Source organism: Aethalodelphis obliquidens, unplaced genomic scaffold (genome assembly GCF_003676395.1).
Source record: "Aethalodelphis obliquidens isolate GAN/ISIS:26980383/991018 unplaced genomic scaffold, ASM367639v1 scaffold93, whole genome shotgun sequence".
Classification (NCBI taxonomy): Eukaryota; Metazoa; Chordata; class Mammalia; order Artiodactyla; family Delphinidae; genus Aethalodelphis; species Aethalodelphis obliquidens.
Window position 1 is genome coordinate 1,369,727 of NW_020838037.1, and position 17,956 is coordinate 1,387,682.

At 37.2% G+C, this 17,956-nt stretch overlaps 1 protein-coding gene across 5 annotated transcripts; it reads left to right on the forward strand.

Annotated features, from left to right (window-relative positions):
- Nucleotides 1–5,789: 5,789 nt before the first annotated feature.
- Nucleotides 5,790–17,892, forward strand: MSANTD4 (Myb/SANT DNA binding domain containing 4 with coiled-coils). 5 transcript variants are annotated; one of them, XM_027095665.1, is made up of 5 exons: nucleotides 5,921–6,309; nucleotides 14,934–15,042; nucleotides 15,542–15,615; nucleotides 16,173–16,790; nucleotides 17,145–17,892. In XM_027095665.1, exons 4-5 carry the CDS (start codon nucleotides 16,329–16,331, stop codon nucleotides 17,718–17,720), a joined length of 1,038 nt encoding a protein of 345 aa, XP_026951466.1. In that variant the 5' UTR covers nucleotides 5,921–6,309; nucleotides 14,934–15,042; nucleotides 15,542–15,615; nucleotides 16,173–16,328; the 3' UTR covers nucleotides 17,721–17,892. The 5 variants fall into 5 exon arrangements, with proteins under 5 accessions (XP_026951469.1, XP_026951466.1, XP_026951468.1 ...); XM_027095664.1 differs by lacking the exon at nucleotides 5,921–6,309 and having other exon boundaries at nucleotides 13,748–15,042; XM_027095668.1 differs by lacking the exons at nucleotides 5,921–6,309; nucleotides 14,934–15,042; nucleotides 15,542–15,615 and adding an exon at nucleotides 5,790–5,900.
- Nucleotides 17,893–17,956: the final 64 nt, after the last annotated feature.

Here is a 17,956-nt window from a genome sequence, read left to right on the forward strand (position 1 = left end):
GTTAAATAGTATAAAGACAGTGTTGTATGCTTGTGAATGCGGGATAAGTTAAAATTTGAGGCACTGCTTATTTCTGGATCTTGTGAAATGCATTTTCCCCAAAAAGTCTTGTCAGGAACCACTACTCTTGTCTTTAAAAATTTAAATAAGTTGAGTAACCAAAGGCAAGTTCCAACTTAGGTTCCTATTTACATTTGTATTATTGTTACTGCATATTGATCACAGCCACTATTACTCCCAATAAACAATGTGAATAGGAAAAAGAACCGAGAACAAACTTTTCTCACAGACAATACAGGCTGTGGTGTTTAGCAGAAGGCATTCCATGGAAACTGGTGAAGAAGTGAAGTAAAAGCAATGGGAAATGTAGTATAGAAAAGCTTATATAAAATAGATAACTAATAAGGACCCACTGTGTAGCACAGCAAACTTTACCTAGTACTCTGTAATGGCCTATATGGGAAAAGAATCTAGAAAAGAGTGGATGTATGTATATGTATAACTGTCTCACTTTGCTGTACACCTGAAACTAATACAACATTGTATATCAACTATGCGCCAATAAAAAGTTTTAAAAAACCTTTCAGACAGCTGCTAACCAATGATAGATTCATTGACTAAGGCTACTGTTCAGAGGAATTATATGACCGTTGTCCATCCTACAACCTGAAATCTAAATTTGTTTGGGAATAAACTGTGAATTCAAGGTCTTTGCTAGGTGCTGGGGGCAAAAGAAAGACATGATCCCTGCCGTTGAGGAGCTTACAATAGAGCCCAACAAATGTTAGAAGAAAGACAGTGTTTTGTGGGGACACTTTTGTTATCCCTCTACTTCACTAAAATCTTTTCAAACGTTTTGGCATCTTTAAAACAATCTCCTTGCAAGTAGTGCAAGGAGACATTTTTTAAATGAGTTGAGGAAAGAGAACTGGCCAGTGATTTTTGGAGTTTGGAGCTCCCAACTCCAAAAATCTGTGAGATTCTTATAAAAGGAACTCAAGAATACACATCCATTTTGAGTGATGTTATAGCATGGGGTTTAAATGTAGGCTAACTGGGTTTAAATTCCAGCTCTGCCACTTACTAATTCTGCAAACTTGGAAAGATATTTAACATCATTTTGCCTCAGTTTCCTCATCTAAAAAATGTGAGGAATACCAGTAGACTTCCTACTTAGGGTTATCATAATAGTCCAATAGATTAATGTAAATGAAGCCCTTAGATCAGTGCTTAGCACAGAACAGTCTTCAAAACTTATTTTTTAAATGAGTTGAGGAAAGAGAACTGGCCAGTGATTCTTGGAGTTTGGAGCTCCCAACTACAAAAATCTCTGAAATTCTTATAAAAGGAAATAAAGAATGCACATACATAAGCACAACCAAGAGGTTATAAAAAGTCACAATAATTTCTCAAACTGAGAAAACAGTATGATCAATCTTTACTATTAAAATGAAATTTATGCATATGTTTTTCTGTTGATACATGATGTAAAAAAGGCTAGATCAATTTTCACTAAATATTAAGGGTGTATTTGGGATGGGTAGTTAAAATATAGGCTATTTGGCATAAATAAAACTCATTCTGCAGGGGACTCAAAGAAACAGGTGGTCATCCTACAAAAGTGCTAAAATTGTTATTCAACAAGAAGCCTCTGACTGTTAAACAGGAGAGATAAACCAAAAGTGATTTTTAAAAATGAGCTCCAAATAGATAGTCACCAGGGCACATATTCCAAATTATAAGAATAGATTTGCAACTGATCTGATTCTTTCATGGGCAACTCCATGTATAGGTGTACTGGAATGAAGAACAGAATGAGATATATACATATATGTGTGTGTGTGTATGTTTTAAATTCTACACTTTCTTCCTTTTCTTTTTTTAAAATTTATTTATTTTATTATTTATTTTATTTTTGGCTTTGTTGGGTCTTCGTTGCTGCATGCGGGCTTTTCTCTAGTTGCAGAGAGCAGGGGTTACTCTTCATTGCGGTGCGTAAGCCTCTCATTGCAGTGGCTTCTCTTGTTGTGCAGCATGGGCTCTAGGCACACGGGCTTCAGTAGTTGTGGCTCGCGGGCTCTAGAGTGCAGGCTCAGTAGTTGTGGTGCATGGGCTTAGTTGCTCCGCGGCATGTGGGAGCTTCCCGGACCAGGGCTCGAATCTGTGTCCCCTGCATTGGCAGGTGGATTCTTAACCACTGAGCCACCAGGGAAGCCCCAGAATGATATTTTAAAAAATATATTTTTTAATGATTCTTCTAATAACCATTGACCTATAGTATTTCATAGGCTATTCTAGTAGAAACCAAACCTCCCACCATAAATAAAAATGGCAACCTAACCACAGCTGATGCTGGTTGGAATGCCAGAAACCATTTGACTTCTCAAGATTTGACCAAACTGATCTTTGAAACTAAAATTTTCCATCCCTACCTCTTGCTATAATGATTACCATTTAAAAATAGCTTGTGTTCTAACACTTCCTATTTTTCCCAGTTATAACAAAATCAAAATCTAAAGGAAATTAATTGAAACAATTCTACAGGAAACAAATGGGCTTTCCATTCAATGTAAATTTTTTAGAAACATGAAATTTGCTGGTGAAAAGTTTTCAGTGTTATTTTACAAACCATTATAACTTACCTGATGGATGATGAAAATTGCAAGCAATATTATCACAGAGGAAAAAACAGAATGAGTTTTCTTTTGTCAGTTTTCAGGTCAATTCATCAAATATAATTTTGTCAGACTAAGTGCCAGGTAATGTGCTACGTGCTGAAGATAAAAAGGTAAAAGGTAATAGCAATACTGAATGATATCTAAATAGAACATGTATAGGTGTAAAACTCATACGAAAAAGGAAAAGATCTGTTCTAACATTGTCAAGGAAGAGTTGGTTTTAAAGGGGAATAAGAGTGTGTCGTAAGGACAAGGAGGAAGCAGTACCTGTGCAAAGGAAGAAGAAACAGCATGTGCAAAGGCAAAAATGGAGACTGAAAACAGCATTGATACAGTTAAGTGCAACTGTTGGTATATAATAAAGGTTATAACGTGTTCACTGGGTTATTTTTTTCTTAACTAAACTGTGTCTGGAAGAAAGAAAAAGTGATTTTTTTCTTTCCCTTTGGTTAAATAATAAGCAATGAAATAGAAAGATTTTTGTTAACAATTATATTCTTATTGTGGCCAGGCACAGTCTAGAACAGCATTGTCTAATAGAAATATAATGCCAACCACATATATGTTTAAATTTCCTATTAGTCTCATTTTAAAAAGTAAAAAATTCACAGGTAAAATTAATTTTAATAATATATTTTCCTTGATCCAATTATGCAAAATATTATAATTTCAACTTATCAATATAATCAATATGAAAATGATCAATGAGGCATTTTACATTTTTATATTAAATCTTTGAAATCCTGTATATACTTTACACTTACAGCACATCTCAATTCACATGTTAATTTTATCAGAAATATTCAATCTGTACTTAGATTTCAAAAAATTTATAGTTGAAAAAGTAGATTCACAAAGCTCAAGTTTCCCAAACATATATAGACATTATGTAGTAACTGAATTGAATATCAGTTTTTAAATTTAAAATTAAACACAACTAAAATTCAGTTATTCAGTTGTCGTAGCCACATTTCAAGGGCTCATCAGGCTTGTTCAAGTGGCTACTGCAGTTGAACAACCCAGTTCTAGAATAAATGTTAGGTCAAATCTCTAGTCTGAAATTACTATTACAAAAATCAAATCAGTAAGCAGACTATCAGGTTGGTAATGAGGTACTAATATTAGGCATTTTGGATTACCTTTCACCTCTCCCTTGTTGGTCCATGTCTACCCAGACAAAATACAGATGAGAAAAAATAGTGAGGGTATCTGGAAAAGATCTTGCAATCAACAAGGAGAATGAGGTTAATTGGAGGAAGCTTAAGAGTTCATGATATAAAAGCAGAACGTTCCTAATACTTACTGACTTACTAGGCCTTAACCCTGTTACTGAAGTAAATAAATAGATTCAAGTAGTAGACAGATTCTGAAAGGGTCAGAGAGAAAGAGTCTGGTCATAATAAGGATGGATAGTTCTCTTGCCTTCTCACTACACTCACCCAAAAAACATCCACTATAAACGAAACCCCAAAACATAAAATACAAGTTCTTATATTTTTCCAAAAGCAAAAAATTTTTTTTGTTCTACTTTGGCAAAGTTATAGACATGCTTCTTTCACAAAGTCATAGGTAAAAATATGAAAGACTAAACTAATTGTTACATTTCAAAGAGGATTATTTCATAAGTACTTCTATTTTATGGAAGAGAGTTCCTCCAGGAATATTGAGCAAGTATTCACGATTCACCTAGAATATTCCATTATTTATTTACCAAATCTTTTTTGAGCGACTATTATATTTTAGGCACTGCGCTAGGCAAAGAAATTTCAGCAGTGAACAAGAAACACCTGCCCGCACAGAATGTGTGGTAAGAGCTGTCAGAGGAAAGGTACTATGATAGGAGCATGCTGGAGTAGGTTGCCAGATTTAGCAAATGAAAATACAGGATGTCAGATATTAAATGGGACATAGTTATACTAAAAATTATTTGTTATTTATCTGAACTTCAAACTTAGTTGAGTATCCTGTCTTTTATCTGGCAAACCTACATTAGAGGGACAACTTGGAAGTGGAGGTAGTGTGAATGGAGAGAAAGGAAGGCTTCCTTCAGAAAGCAACTTTAAAAACAAATTCTGGGCATAGCAGGGAATAGGCAGGGAGAAATCATTCCAGGTGGAAACAATGCAATGCAAACTAAGTCCCAAGGCCACTGTCAAATCTAGGAACTGACAGAAGGGAAGTAATTGGAGTAAGGAAGAAGGAAAACGAAAGAGGAGGAATGTTGATGAAAGATATGCCTGAGAGAAAAACAGAAGAAACTCTTTTAAAGAGTTTATACTTTATCATAAGATGAGTGCGGTTCCACTAAAGAACTTTAAGCAGCCTGTCTTGGCTACAGTGTGAACAATGGACTACAGTCGTACTGGCAGGATAACTGACAGACCAGTAAGAATGCTACTGATGTAATTCAGGATTTCAATAGAGGCCTGAACAAAGGCAATGGAAAGACGGACCCATTAGTAACACCGTAACCTGAGATGGCAGCGAAAGAGGCAACTGCAAAGGGGATAGAGAAGAGGACTGAGAGGAAAACCAGGAGAAGCATTATGTAAATCAAATGAAGAAAGGTCAACAAATCAAATATTTTTTGAGGAGGTAAGATAAGGACAGAGATGTGATGCCTAGATTTAGCCGTAAGACAATCACCAGTGAGCTTTGCCAGGGGCAGTCTCAGAGGAATGATTTTGAGGCCAAACTAGGTCACAGTTGTCTGAGCAGAAGGTGATGCTGCACTAGGAACCAGCTGGGGCAACGCAAGGATCCCACTTCCTCTTTGCCCTTTTAACAGGTAAGGGTCAGGATAGGAGTAGAGTTTGGGGACGGAGCAACCTGTGTCCCAATCTTGCTGAACAGGCTGCGGGCTGATTGCTAGGGGCCAATCCTTTCCTAGAGCTCTTGATTGACAGAGCCGTGCGCCAAAGACTGAGCTTGAACGGGAGGCCATGACTCACAAGGGGGCGGAATTCCAGGGCACTAACCCGGAACGGTTTGGGACTCGCGTTCCTTTGTGAGGAACACCTAGGGCGGGCCCTCTGCCAGAATGGCAGTATCCTCCGGGCCAATGGACGAACCTCGTTAAACGAGCGGCAGCCGCGCCAGCCAATGGCTTAGCGGCAGGAGGCGGGCGAAGTCAGTGGGCGGGGAATTAATGAAGCGTCTTTTTGCCACCCCACCCCCACACACCCCAGAGGCGAGCGTGGGGAGGTTCCGCCAGCGTCGTAGGTGAGCTGTTGCGTTGTGGAGGAGGTTGCTAGGGAAGTGGAGGCTCCGCGGCCGGTGGTTGCTACCGAGGCAGCGTCAGGTAGCTGCGCCCCCGCTGCCGGCTCTGGACCTGGCCCTGCGGCGTAGCAGACTACGACGTTCAGGAGAAATACCAGTCGCAGCTGCCGCCTGACCTGGGAGGGTAGGGAGGGCCCAAGCCGCTGAAACAAGGCTGCGAAGGTTTTTCGGCCGCCCAGTCGCGACTCTAATTTAATATGTGGAGCGGGGACTCTTCCAGTTTGCCCCACATCCTACCAGGTGCAGCCATTGCTCTGTGGCAGAGTCATGGGCGCGCCCCCTACTACTGACTGACCTCCCAGGAATTCAGCCTTCCTGGATTCTCCCAAGGGGAGCTGCTCCAAAGGAAGAGGTGGGGAGTGAGAGGTATTTTATTAATATGATAACCGGCGACACTTAAGTAAACTTTAATCATTTACCTATCACAGCTTATAGAGAAGAGCGTCCTATTCGGCAGGAAGGTTAATTTCCTCTAAGAATATGGTGGCGACTGTGGGGTGCGGGGTTGGTGGGAGGTGGGGAGCACACTTCCAAGAGGATTGGGGTGGGGGTTGGGGGAAGTTTGTAGATTTTGTGATGTTTTTCTTCTTGAACAGCCTAATGAGTTTACCAAAAAAAAAATTTTGGACCCAGAATTTACTGCCTGATTTAACTCAGACCTCTTCTGTCTTATCATGCAATATTTAGGAACTTCATTCTTAAGTATTAGTCCTTGAAAAAAATTGCCCAGGTATAATATGCCATTGGTGGTACACCATCTTCACAAGGATTACCTAAGTGAACTACTTATACCTATTTCCAACCAGGAAAGAATTATTGTGAAATGGGATTTCAGGAAAATGGCTGTTCTCTGTGATTGGGCATGGAAGAACTAAGAATTTTTAGAGGTTGCAACTACTAAATTCCCTTTTGTAAAGATAGGGAAGAAAACCAATATGAAAGGGATAGTGTTTGACATCTAAAATGGCATCTTTTCATATTTTGTGAGGTGTTTAGCCCCAGCACCAAGAATATGTGCCTGCTACATAGTAGGAGTTTGATAAATATTTGAGTAAATTATTGGGTAATGGATGATGAAAATCTAAGCTGTTACATGAGTACCAAAATGTAAAGGAGAAGAGAGAAAAAAGAAATTCCTGGAAACATAGCTTAGTTTCTTTTCATGCAAGCATAGCTACCAAATTTCAACTGGTTTGCTTTGATTTGGGTACTGTCTTAACATTAATCAGATGTCAAAGATTTTCACACACTTAAGCCATGACTGACTGGAAATCTAAGATACATATTGTTGTCAATTTCAGTGAGCTAAAAAATGTGTGTTAAAGTGCATTTTGTTGAGTTCCCTGATAGTCTAGTGGTTAGGGTTCCGCGCTTTTACTGCTGTGACCCAAGATTCCCTGGTCAGGGAACTCCGCAAGCCGTGCCTCCCGGCCAAACATTTAAAAAAATTAAAAAATAAAGTGCACTTTGTCAATGAAATAGTTCATCAGTTTAGCATAGAACAGTCAGGGACAAAGGGATACCACTTTTGTAGGATAGAGATATGGAGTTACAAATTGTTGGGGGGTGGAAACAGGATATGCACATAAAAGCAACTGCTGCCAAAATTTTAAGAGTGTATTGACTCAAGCATAGTTTTAGAAGGATTGTTATTTTTATCATTACAAAATTGATCTCAGACTCTAAGAGCAGCAAAATCTGATTATGGGTTTCTGCCTAAATTAGGATTCTCTTGACAACTGCAGTCATTGTTTATTATTATACACTTGTATTTTGCATGTTATAGTTTGTATATTATTACAGTAACATTGCCTCCATATAAAAGGTATGTTGCTTGAATTTCAAAAATATGTGAATTTTCACTGATATATTTACCTCTTATAGTAAGTTTTTTAGCAAAGAATAAGTTCTTACAAGCCAACATTAAAGATTTGCTGACATTTGGCCCCAGCCTAGCTATCCAACTTTGATTCCTGATACTTCTGCCATTTATTACTGCCCCTCATTATTATATTTGTTTTTTAAGACCCAAATCAAGTGCTAATTCCTTTTCACAACCTCCCTTGATCCCACCAAAGATTTCTCCTTCTGAACACCCAGGGTATTTTGTTAATAACTTCTCTTGTTGCACTTTTCTTACATTCACATTATTTATTGAGTAAAGAAATATTCACTTACTATGTCTAGACTATACTAGGAAATGGATAATAGCTGGTATTTGTTAAGGGCTTATTATATCCTACATATTATAAGCTTCTTGACTGGATTATCTCATTTAATCCTCAAAACATCGTGAGTATTATTCTATTTTTCCCATTTATAAATTAGGAAATAAGTTTAAAAGGTTAAGTAATTTGCTTAAGATCACAGAGCTTCTAAGTGGTGGAATTAATATATAAGCCTAGGTAGTCCGTATTCAAACTTGACATTTACAGTCTCCATTAAAATTTTTTCATGTAAATTTTATGCGTATATGTTTTACTAAATTATAAATTATTTGATAGAAATAATATATTCATCTTTGATCCCTTATTGCGCCTAATGTAAAGTAAGTGATTATAATATAGCCTGATAGTGGAAGCATGTAGCAGGGACATTAGATTTAGATTAATGGAACAATGAAGGTGCTGAGGATGAATAGTCACTGGACAGATAAAAGAGCAAAGACCGTGGGAATTGGGAGCATGTGCCAAAGGAATACATGTATGATAGTCCTAAGGTAGGGGTCATGAAAGCTAGAACTGGGCTGTCCAATACAGTAGCCAATAGGCATATATTGCTATTGAGCACTTGAAGTATGGCTAGTCCAAAATACTCACTGGATTTTGAAGACTTAGTAGAAAAAAAGAATGTAAAATGTCTCGATTGTTTTTATATTGTTTAAATATTGAAGTAATAATATTTTGGTATATTAGTTTAAATAAAATATATCGTAATTAATTTTTACCTGTTTTTCTTTACTTTTTTTAATGTGGCTACTAGAGGATTTAAAATTGTATATGTGACTGTCATATTTGTATGGGACAGCACTGGTCTAGAATTTAGAGGAATTTCAGAATGACATACTGTGTGTGCCCATACTGACGTGTATTGGAGAGGGTGGGTTGGGAAAGTATGTTTGGGGTTAGTATTGGAGGTGATAAAATTGGCAAAGGTAGATACGAATATATATAGGTAGGACTCAGGGTTTGTAATAGGGAGAGAGAGAGAAAGACTAGGGAGAGTAAATTTACCTCCGAAATGTGTACAAAGCCTTTGAAAGGTTTTAAGCACTCAATACATATTTGTTGAATGAAGCATTGTGTCTTAATCGCTCAGTCTTAATGGATGTTTCCAATGTATACTCCTAGTTCAATGCTAATTCTAATAAAGATATGGGTAGCTGTCTAAAGACTTAAAAGAAAGTTTGGTTCTCTAACGAGAGCAGTCCATTTCTACTTAAGTCTAAATTGACTTAGCTTGTATTCCTTTGATGTATTCCCAACACATAGGAGTGTGAATTGGTTCTTACAATTAGACATATTTTTCTTCCACCTAACATGACTTTCTCCTGGGCATATTTTTCCAAAAAGAGTCCAGCTTTGTCTGTTGTTGCAAGTCTTGTGGCAGATGAAGCCTTAATGATCTCTGAAGGGAAATTTCTTAGCAGCTACAACATTTGCACTCCATCTAGCCTCTCAGTACACATTTGAGCAAGTCGACTTTTAACACTGATTCTCTAGCGGGGTGCTTCTCAATCCTGGCTGCAAATGAGAATCACCTGGAGATTTTTTTAACTTTATTGAAGAATAATTGGTAAATATAATTGTATATGTTTAAAATATACAGCATGATGATCGATATACATAATACATTATGGAATGATTACCAAGATAGAGATAATTAACACATCCATCATCTCACATAGTTAACTCTGTGTGTGTGTATGTGTTGAGAATGCTTAATATCTGCTAGAGCACTTTTTAAACTCCCAATGCCTAGCAGTATTTTAAGATTGTTTTAATTGCTCAGAGATAGGGACTGGTTATAAGTATTTTTTAAAAGCTCCCTAGGTGATTTTGATGTGCTGTAGATCTGTACTAATATATGCTATTGAGTTCTTAGAATGTGTTTAGTACAAAATGAGATGTGCTCTAATTGTAAAATATACACTGGATTCAAAGACTTAGTAGCACAACAAGAATGGAAACTCCCTCATTAATCATTTTTACATCGACCATATATTGGAAAGATAATATATTGAACTTACGGGGTTAAATATGTTAAAATTAATTCTACAATTTTTTTGGTTTTGTTTCATTTTTGCTTTTCTGAGGCCACTAGAAGATTTTAAATTACATGTGTGGATCCCTATTTCTGTTGGTGTAGTCCAAGGACCGGCAACGTCGGCATCATTTGGGAATCTGTCAGAAATGTAGAATCACTGGTCCCACTCCAGACCTACTGAATCAGAATCTCATTTTAATAAGCGCTCCAGATGATTCAAATACGTAAGGTTTGAGAGACAACATCTTTAGAATTTTTTCAATTTCATAATTTTTCTTCTTTTTTGTTGATTATTTTTCATTGTAGAGGGTGGTAAGTTTTTACATTCATGATTTCCTCTTTGTCTCTTCATTTGTCCTTTAGAATCATTCATATACATCTCATTTTTCTGTTTTCAATTTTCCTTTCATTTTCTTATAATTTAACATCTTCAACAGTCACTGCTTTTTTTTTTTTTTTTTTTTTTTTTTTTTGGTGGTACGCAGGCCTCTCACTGTTGTGGCCTCTCGCGTTGCGGAGCACGGGCTCCGGATGCTCAGGCTCAGTGGCCATGGCTCATGGGCCCAGCCGCTCTGCGGCATGTGGGATCTTCCTGGACCGGGGCATGAACCCGTGTCCCCTGCATCGGCAGGCAGACTCTCAACCACTGCGCCACCAGGGAAGCCCAGTCACTGCTTTTTAAATTAATGAATGGAATTAATATGCATTCATGTAATATGTGTAATATATAATGTTTCATAAATACATCTGTACTTTTATATTCATATGATTTTCTGGAAAACATCTCAAGAAATTATTAATATCAATTACACTGGTGGTGGAGAGAGATTTTCACTTAATTTTGTTGCTTTATTTAGGTTCTCTAACCATACCTATGTATTTTACTGTTTTTTTTTTTTTTTAAGTCAACAGAGATTTGTGGGTATTGGGTTTATGGAACTTTAAAAAGTGTATTTTTCTGTAATAAAAATTCCTCATAAATATATTTTTAATATAATGTTAATCACCTCAAAGTAAAATGAAACAGATGTGCTCTAGGCAAACAAACAGCTCTGTGATTGAGACAAACGACTGTATACATGATCCCTAGAACTGGTGGTTGGTGGTGGACAGAGTGAGTGAACCTGTTGTAGAGCATAGCATGTTCTGTCTATAAATGTTCCTAAGTTGAAAACTGAGCTTCTGTGAGTATGTACACACACATAGACATATGTACACATTCCTTTTCTGGTTTTGTTGGCTTGCATTAACATAGTAAAATGTTGTGCTAAGCCATATTCATACTTTAATTGGGCATGATATTCCATTATGTAGCTGTAGTATAGCTTATTCATCTAATCCCTTATTGATGAATATTTATATTTTTATCATGCTTCTACCTTTTAAATATGACAGTGCTTTTTAAATGGTTCAAGAAGCTATTTAAATGGTCTGAAACATTCTGTATCTTTTGGAAACAAAAAGTCTTCCTTAATGCATTGTAAGTAATTTGATATGGAATTTGATGTAACTTTAGCAATCTGTTCTATTTTTAAGGACATCTAACCTGCTGATTTCATTTTTTAAATATGTCTTTGATAACCTGCTCATCATTGGTTCATACTGCCTAAGTAGTAACATAGCCTATTTATTTAAAATTTCCTTTCAGAATTTTGTATAACTTGTTAACTGTTATATTCTTTGGCATAGTTATAGGGTAGGTAGTTTATCTAAAGTCTTCACTTAATCTCACAAACTGCTTCTTGCCTATATTGACTTGAGCTGCCTTTTCCTTTTAAACATAACGCTTTGCCCATAGCAGTTTCAGTTTTGCTAGCTGACCTTACTTGAGTTATTTTCCATTTCATTTTCTGCTCTCTTTCCCATCCCTCAATCACTGCCTTATTTTAAGTTGTATTTTTACCTCCTTCTGTTTGTTAGGCACAGTGTTATGTGTTCAGGATACTGCCTTTGGAGCAGGTGGGCTACCATCTTCCAGCTCCTCATAGGGGTGGAGCAAATGGTAGAGGAAGGAGAAAGTCAAGTTTGACTGCAGTAATTCCTTGAAATATGCCACAACCACAACATAGGTACTAAAGAGAAGTATATTTGGGCTGGTTTAATAATGTGTAAATCAGTTAGGTTCAATTCCTTTTTTGTGTTGCTTATAAATATAGTATTTCATGAGTATTCTTCAGTTGCCTCTAGAGAAAAGCAGAATACTTGCCCAGCCCAATTGATAACTTGAATTACATAAGGAATGTTAGGTCAGTGCTAATTAAATGTGATCCTCTAAAATTACAAGTCTTCTAGAATGTTCACTAAACTGTTGTGGGATCAGATGTTAAAACATTGCATTTTCTTAATTTTTATTAGGTAATATTTGAAATATGCAAAAATCATGTAGCTTTAAGTGTGCTAGTAAACTAACTCCCTGACCACTCAAAAGAAAAATGTTCTAGTTTGTAACATTTATCCAGTTCTATGTTATAAATACTGCCATCTTGGCCAGTTTCTATTTCCAAATATGACATTACTGAATGTGGAGTTGGGAAGAGATGTGCACAATGACCTTTGCCAGCTCACATCAGCAGGCTCCAATATACCACTAATGTTATAAAGCATAATGATAAAGACCCACAGACCTACCACTTGACCTACGAACTAGAACAATACCAATATTATTGTGGCCTTTCTGTTTCCTATGTCAAAATTATTTAAAGATTTGCCTTTCGTGCAATAGTAGTAAACCTAATTTGTTAACTGTGTTCCAGGAACTATTCCATATTTTACTAAAACCTTTAATCCTTACAGTATCTCTATGAAGTAATAATATTATTTTACAAGTGGAATTGCACATAGGGAATTTAAATTAGGCCACACAGCTAGGAAGTGGCAGAGTCAGGATTCTAACCCAGGCAGTCTGACTGCAGAACGTGTGCTCATAACCATTACACTACACTACCTCTTTTGATGATATATTTTTTTAATAGATCTTTATTGGAGTATAATTGCTTCACAATACTGTGTTAGTTTCTGTTGTACAACAAAGTGAATCAGCCATATGTGTACATATCTCCCCATATCCCCTCCCTCTTGAGCCTCCCTCCCATCCTCCCTATCCCACCCATCCCTCTAGGTCATTGCAAAGCACTGAGCTGATCTCCCTGTGCTATGCTGCTGCTTCCCACTAGCTAACTATTTTACATTCGGTAGTGTATATATGTCGATGCTACTCTCACTTCACCCCAGCTTCCCCCTCCTGCCCCATGTCCTCAAGTCCATTCTCTATGTCTGTGTCTTTATTCCCGCCCTGCCACTAGGTTCATCAGTACTATTTTTTTTTAGATTCCACAGATATGTGTTAGCATACGGTATTTGTTTTTCTCTTTCTGACTTACTTCACTCTGTATGACGGACTCTAGGCCCATCCACCTCACTACAAATAACTCAATTTTGTTTCTTTTTATGGCTGAGTAATATTCTATTGTATATATGTGCCACATCTTCTTTATCCATTTATCTGTTGATGGACACTTACGTTGCTTCCATGTCCTGGTTATTGTAAATAGTGCTGCAGTGAACATTGTGGTACATGTCTCTTTTTGAATTATGGTTTTTGTATGAATATGTTTCCTTATATTCTAGTGACAAGAGGCTTATATTTGACTATAAAGGCAGGATTTGCCTAGGGCAAGATCAAAAGTGCTGCCACTGATGATACATTCTTATTTAGTGGATTTCAATTTTATTATTAAATGTCTCAAGAAATTTTGGAAGTCTGCTTTAGGCATAGTTTGCTGCAATCTTTTTTTGTTTTTGCATGCTTTGCCCTTTTTGTGGATGTATGAAATTGACAATGATTTCTTGAGAGTTTATTTTCTACTCTTTTGAACTTTTAGTTCTCTCTAGTCTCCATTTCAGCAGCAAGTGGCAGTTCAGGAGATGGTTATTCTACATCAGAGGTTAGAAACAAAATGACATAGTGGTGGGTATGTTTTTGGTGATGTTATTAGATACACAGTTGAAAAAGATTACTGGAAACTTGAAAAGGAAAAAATGCATAGAAGTTTAGTGAAATCTTAATAAAAATTACCTTTTTATTAGAGTTTAGAAATAAGGGATTTGCATCCACTTTTAAGTCCTAAAGAGAAGAGGCTCAAACAGTGATAGAAAATATTAGTGCATTTTCTGATTAAATTTAGTTAGCCTTACTCAGTTGCTGTATTTTTGCTTCAGTAGAAAATACTATTTATATTTTTAATTACAAGGGAAAAATTTTTCACTCTAATAAAAATTTTAAACTGGCCGATATTAAAGTTTTTAAGAGAAGAAACCATGGTAGAGTGAAACATAACTGGTTGAAACTTCGGAGGGTTTTTCTGCCTATATACAGAACTTTATCCAAACCTTCCACATAGATAAGGATCTGTTCTTTTTGAAAATTTTCTACTAAAAGGCATCTCAAAACTTAGCAACACATTTCTAAGATTTAGCTATCACAAGCTGCTAATAAAGTGGAAGGAGATGTGGCCTAAGGGAGCCTGAATTTATATCCAAGTTCGGTCATTTAACTAGCCATGTAATGTGCAAATTATTCAATTTGCCTGAATCTTGTCGTATAAATACAAATGCAAATGATGGTATCTCGCATTCAGTGCTGTGGTGGGGATTAAATGACAGGACATGGAACTTAATGGATATTTGGTATTTTTTTCTTTGTATTGGCAGGAAACGTGGACCTTAACAGCCTCATCCCAACCCTCTCATTTTGTAAGCAAGGGAAAAAAATCGGCTCTGTAGCAGTGATCAGTATGTGAATTAGAAGTCATAAACCATGGTTTGTTTATATATCCCTTACTCTTTCTGAGCCCTTGTCCCCATTACATACTTTTAAAAATCTCTTTTCCAAGAAAAAGACCCATTCAACATCTTTTCCAGTTTGCTAGTGTGCCTTCCCATAATGCAAAGGCTAGATAGCAGAAAAACTACATTTCTCAGCTATTGTATTGAGGATTTGGATGTGCTTTAGATTCCACCAAACAGATGCACTATTTATAAGACTCGAAATCAGAGTCTGTAAGAGAATCAGGTGTGTGAAGCATTTGTTTCACTGGTGTGAGTCAGCCCCATGGTTTTCAAACTTTAGCATGTATTAGAATCATCTGGAAGACTTATTGAAACACACATTGCTGGATCTTGCCCCCAGAGTTCCTTATTCAAATGGTCTGGGGTGGGGCCTGAAAAGTTTACCTTTCTAGCAAGTTTCAGGTACACCCTCTTTCAGAGTCTAAATTTTTTTGCTTTTTGACATCCCAAACTAATGGTCATTTTGGCAGGTTGACTCATTTATTCATTCAAAAAGTATGCCTGCCATATGCCAGGATCTCTGCTAGACTCTGGGGACGTGATGGTGAGTAGAAATGTTGCTGTCCTCATGAAACTTCTGTTGAAATAGGAGAGACATTCTTAGTTGTATGTTAGCACAAGTGTAACATTTAGATGAAGACAAGGAGTAATTTGACTTGTCAGCAAAGGCATCACTGAGGAGCAGATGTCTAATCTGCAAGTTGAAGGATGAGGAGGAATTAAGTAGGCTAGGCAGGGAACAATCCATTTCCTAGGCAGAGGGAACAGCATGTGCAGAAGCCCTAAACTGGGAAAGGGACTGACAAGAATGGGTGACTGAAAGAGGCCTTTGTAGTTAGAGTAGAAAGGATGAATTTGGGGGAGTAGAGTAGAAGTAGGGAGCAAGTCAAGAGTGAATACTGTCAATTAGTTCGGAACCATTACAGCAGCCTAGGTGAGAGAAAACGGTATCTTGGACTGTGGTAATGCTGGCAGAGACACAAATATAGTCAGTTTTGAGCCATATTTAGAGGTCTTTTGTTTTTTTAATTATATAGCTTACTGGGTTGAAGTACATTGCAGAAGTTGCAGGTTGATTGATTTTTACTTTTTTCTCTTTAGGAATCATCCATCCTGCCTGTGCTATTGGATGAATGGAAAACTCTGATTTAAACAAAGTACTAACAAGGAATTGTCCTTGATTTCTGTACTTCGTAGCATTCCTCAGAATTCTTTTTACATCTTTTCTTACTGTAAAAACTGCATTTAAGTTAGAAAATGAAGCAATTGAAAAGGAAAAGGAAAAGCAATTTCAGTGTACAAGAAACTCAGACCCTTTTGAAAGAAATTACAAAAAGGAAAGAAGTCATTTTTTCCAAGCAGCTCAATACAACAATTAATGTGATGAAGCGAATGGCTTGGGAGGAGATTGCACAGTGTGTGAATGCTGTAGGAGAAGGAGAACAGAGAACAGGGACAGAAGTGAAAAGGAGGTACCTTGACTGGCGAGCACTTATGAAGAGAAAGAGGATGAAGGCGAACATTAAGCTAGTTGGTTCGGGGTTTCCCCTTCCCACATCCGATTTAGATGATTCTCTCACTGAAGAGATAGATGAAAAGATTGGATTCCGAAATGATACAAATTTTGATTGGCAAAATGTGGCAGATTTCAGGGATGCAGGTGGATCCTTAACTGAGGTCAAAGTGGAAGAGGAAGAAAGAGATCCACAGAGTCCTGAAGTAAGTATTAGCCTGTGTGAACCCTCTTTTTATTTCTCCATTTCTGATATGAAAGTTTATTATAGACCAGGAACAGTTAAGAAATTCCCAGATTTTCAAGCTAACTTAAAAATAGTACATAACAAAGTCATTCCATTTTTTTCCATCTTAATATCATCAATCTCTTTCTTTTCACCTAAATATACTTCTCTTAATTATATATATTAATGATGTCAGGTAATAGTAAATATTTTTCAAAATTCAAAGTAAATGGTTTTGTGTGCTCAAACAATACAGAAAGCTTTTAAGAAATTCTTAGACAAATTAACAACCATGAAGTATAAATAAATACTGAGAACTACTTTTCTCTTTTAGTTTGAGATTGAAGAGGAAGAAGAAATGTTGTCATCAGTCATACCGGATTCCAGGAGGGAAAGTGAACTTCCTGATTTCCCCCACATTGATGAGTTTTTTACTCTGAATTCAACACCATCTAGGTCTGCATATGATGAGCCCCATTTGCTTGTAAACATAGAGAAACAGAAACTAGAATTGGAAAAACGACGGCTTGATATTGAGGCTGAAAGACTGCAGGTAGAGAAGGAACGCCTACAGATTGAGAAGGAGAGGCTGCGACAGTTAGACATGGAGCATGAGCGGCTTCAGCTGGAGAAGGAGCGGCTGCAGATTGAAAGAGAGAGGTTGAGGTTACAGATAGTCACCTCAGAGAAACCATCTTTGGAAAATGAACTTGGTCAAGGAGAAAAGTCCGTATATCAACCACAGGATATAGAAACAGAGAAGTTAAAACTTGAGAGAGAACGCTTGCAACTAGAAAAAGATAGGCTGCAGTTTTTAAAATTTGAATCAGAGAAGCTGCAGATTGAAAAGGAGCGCTTACAAGTAGAGAAAGAGAGACTACGAATGCAGAAGGAAGGACACTTGCAGTGATCTATCTAGATCTCCATTTATCAATCGTTTGTAAACCATAGGCTTAGATAATATAAAAACGGTAGCAGGATTAGCTGTATTTTTTTTTTCCTGTTTAGTATTAGTATTTTCAGGGCTTCCCTGGTGGCGCAGTGGTTGAGAGTCCACCTGCCGATGCAGGGGACACGGGTTTGTGCCCCGGTCTGGGAAGATCCCACATGCCGCGGAGCGGCTGGGCCCGTGAGCCATGGCCGCTG

Coding starts and splice junctions, on each gene's coding strand:
- MSANTD4 (XM_027095668.1), top strand. CDS start 16,329: ATGAAGCAATTGAAAAGGAAAAGGAAAAGCAATTTCAGTGTACAAGAA. Junction 16,791..17,144: donor GAGATCCACAGAGTCCTGAA/GTAAGTATTAGC, acceptor TTTCTCTTTTAG/TTTGAGATTGAAGAGGAAGA.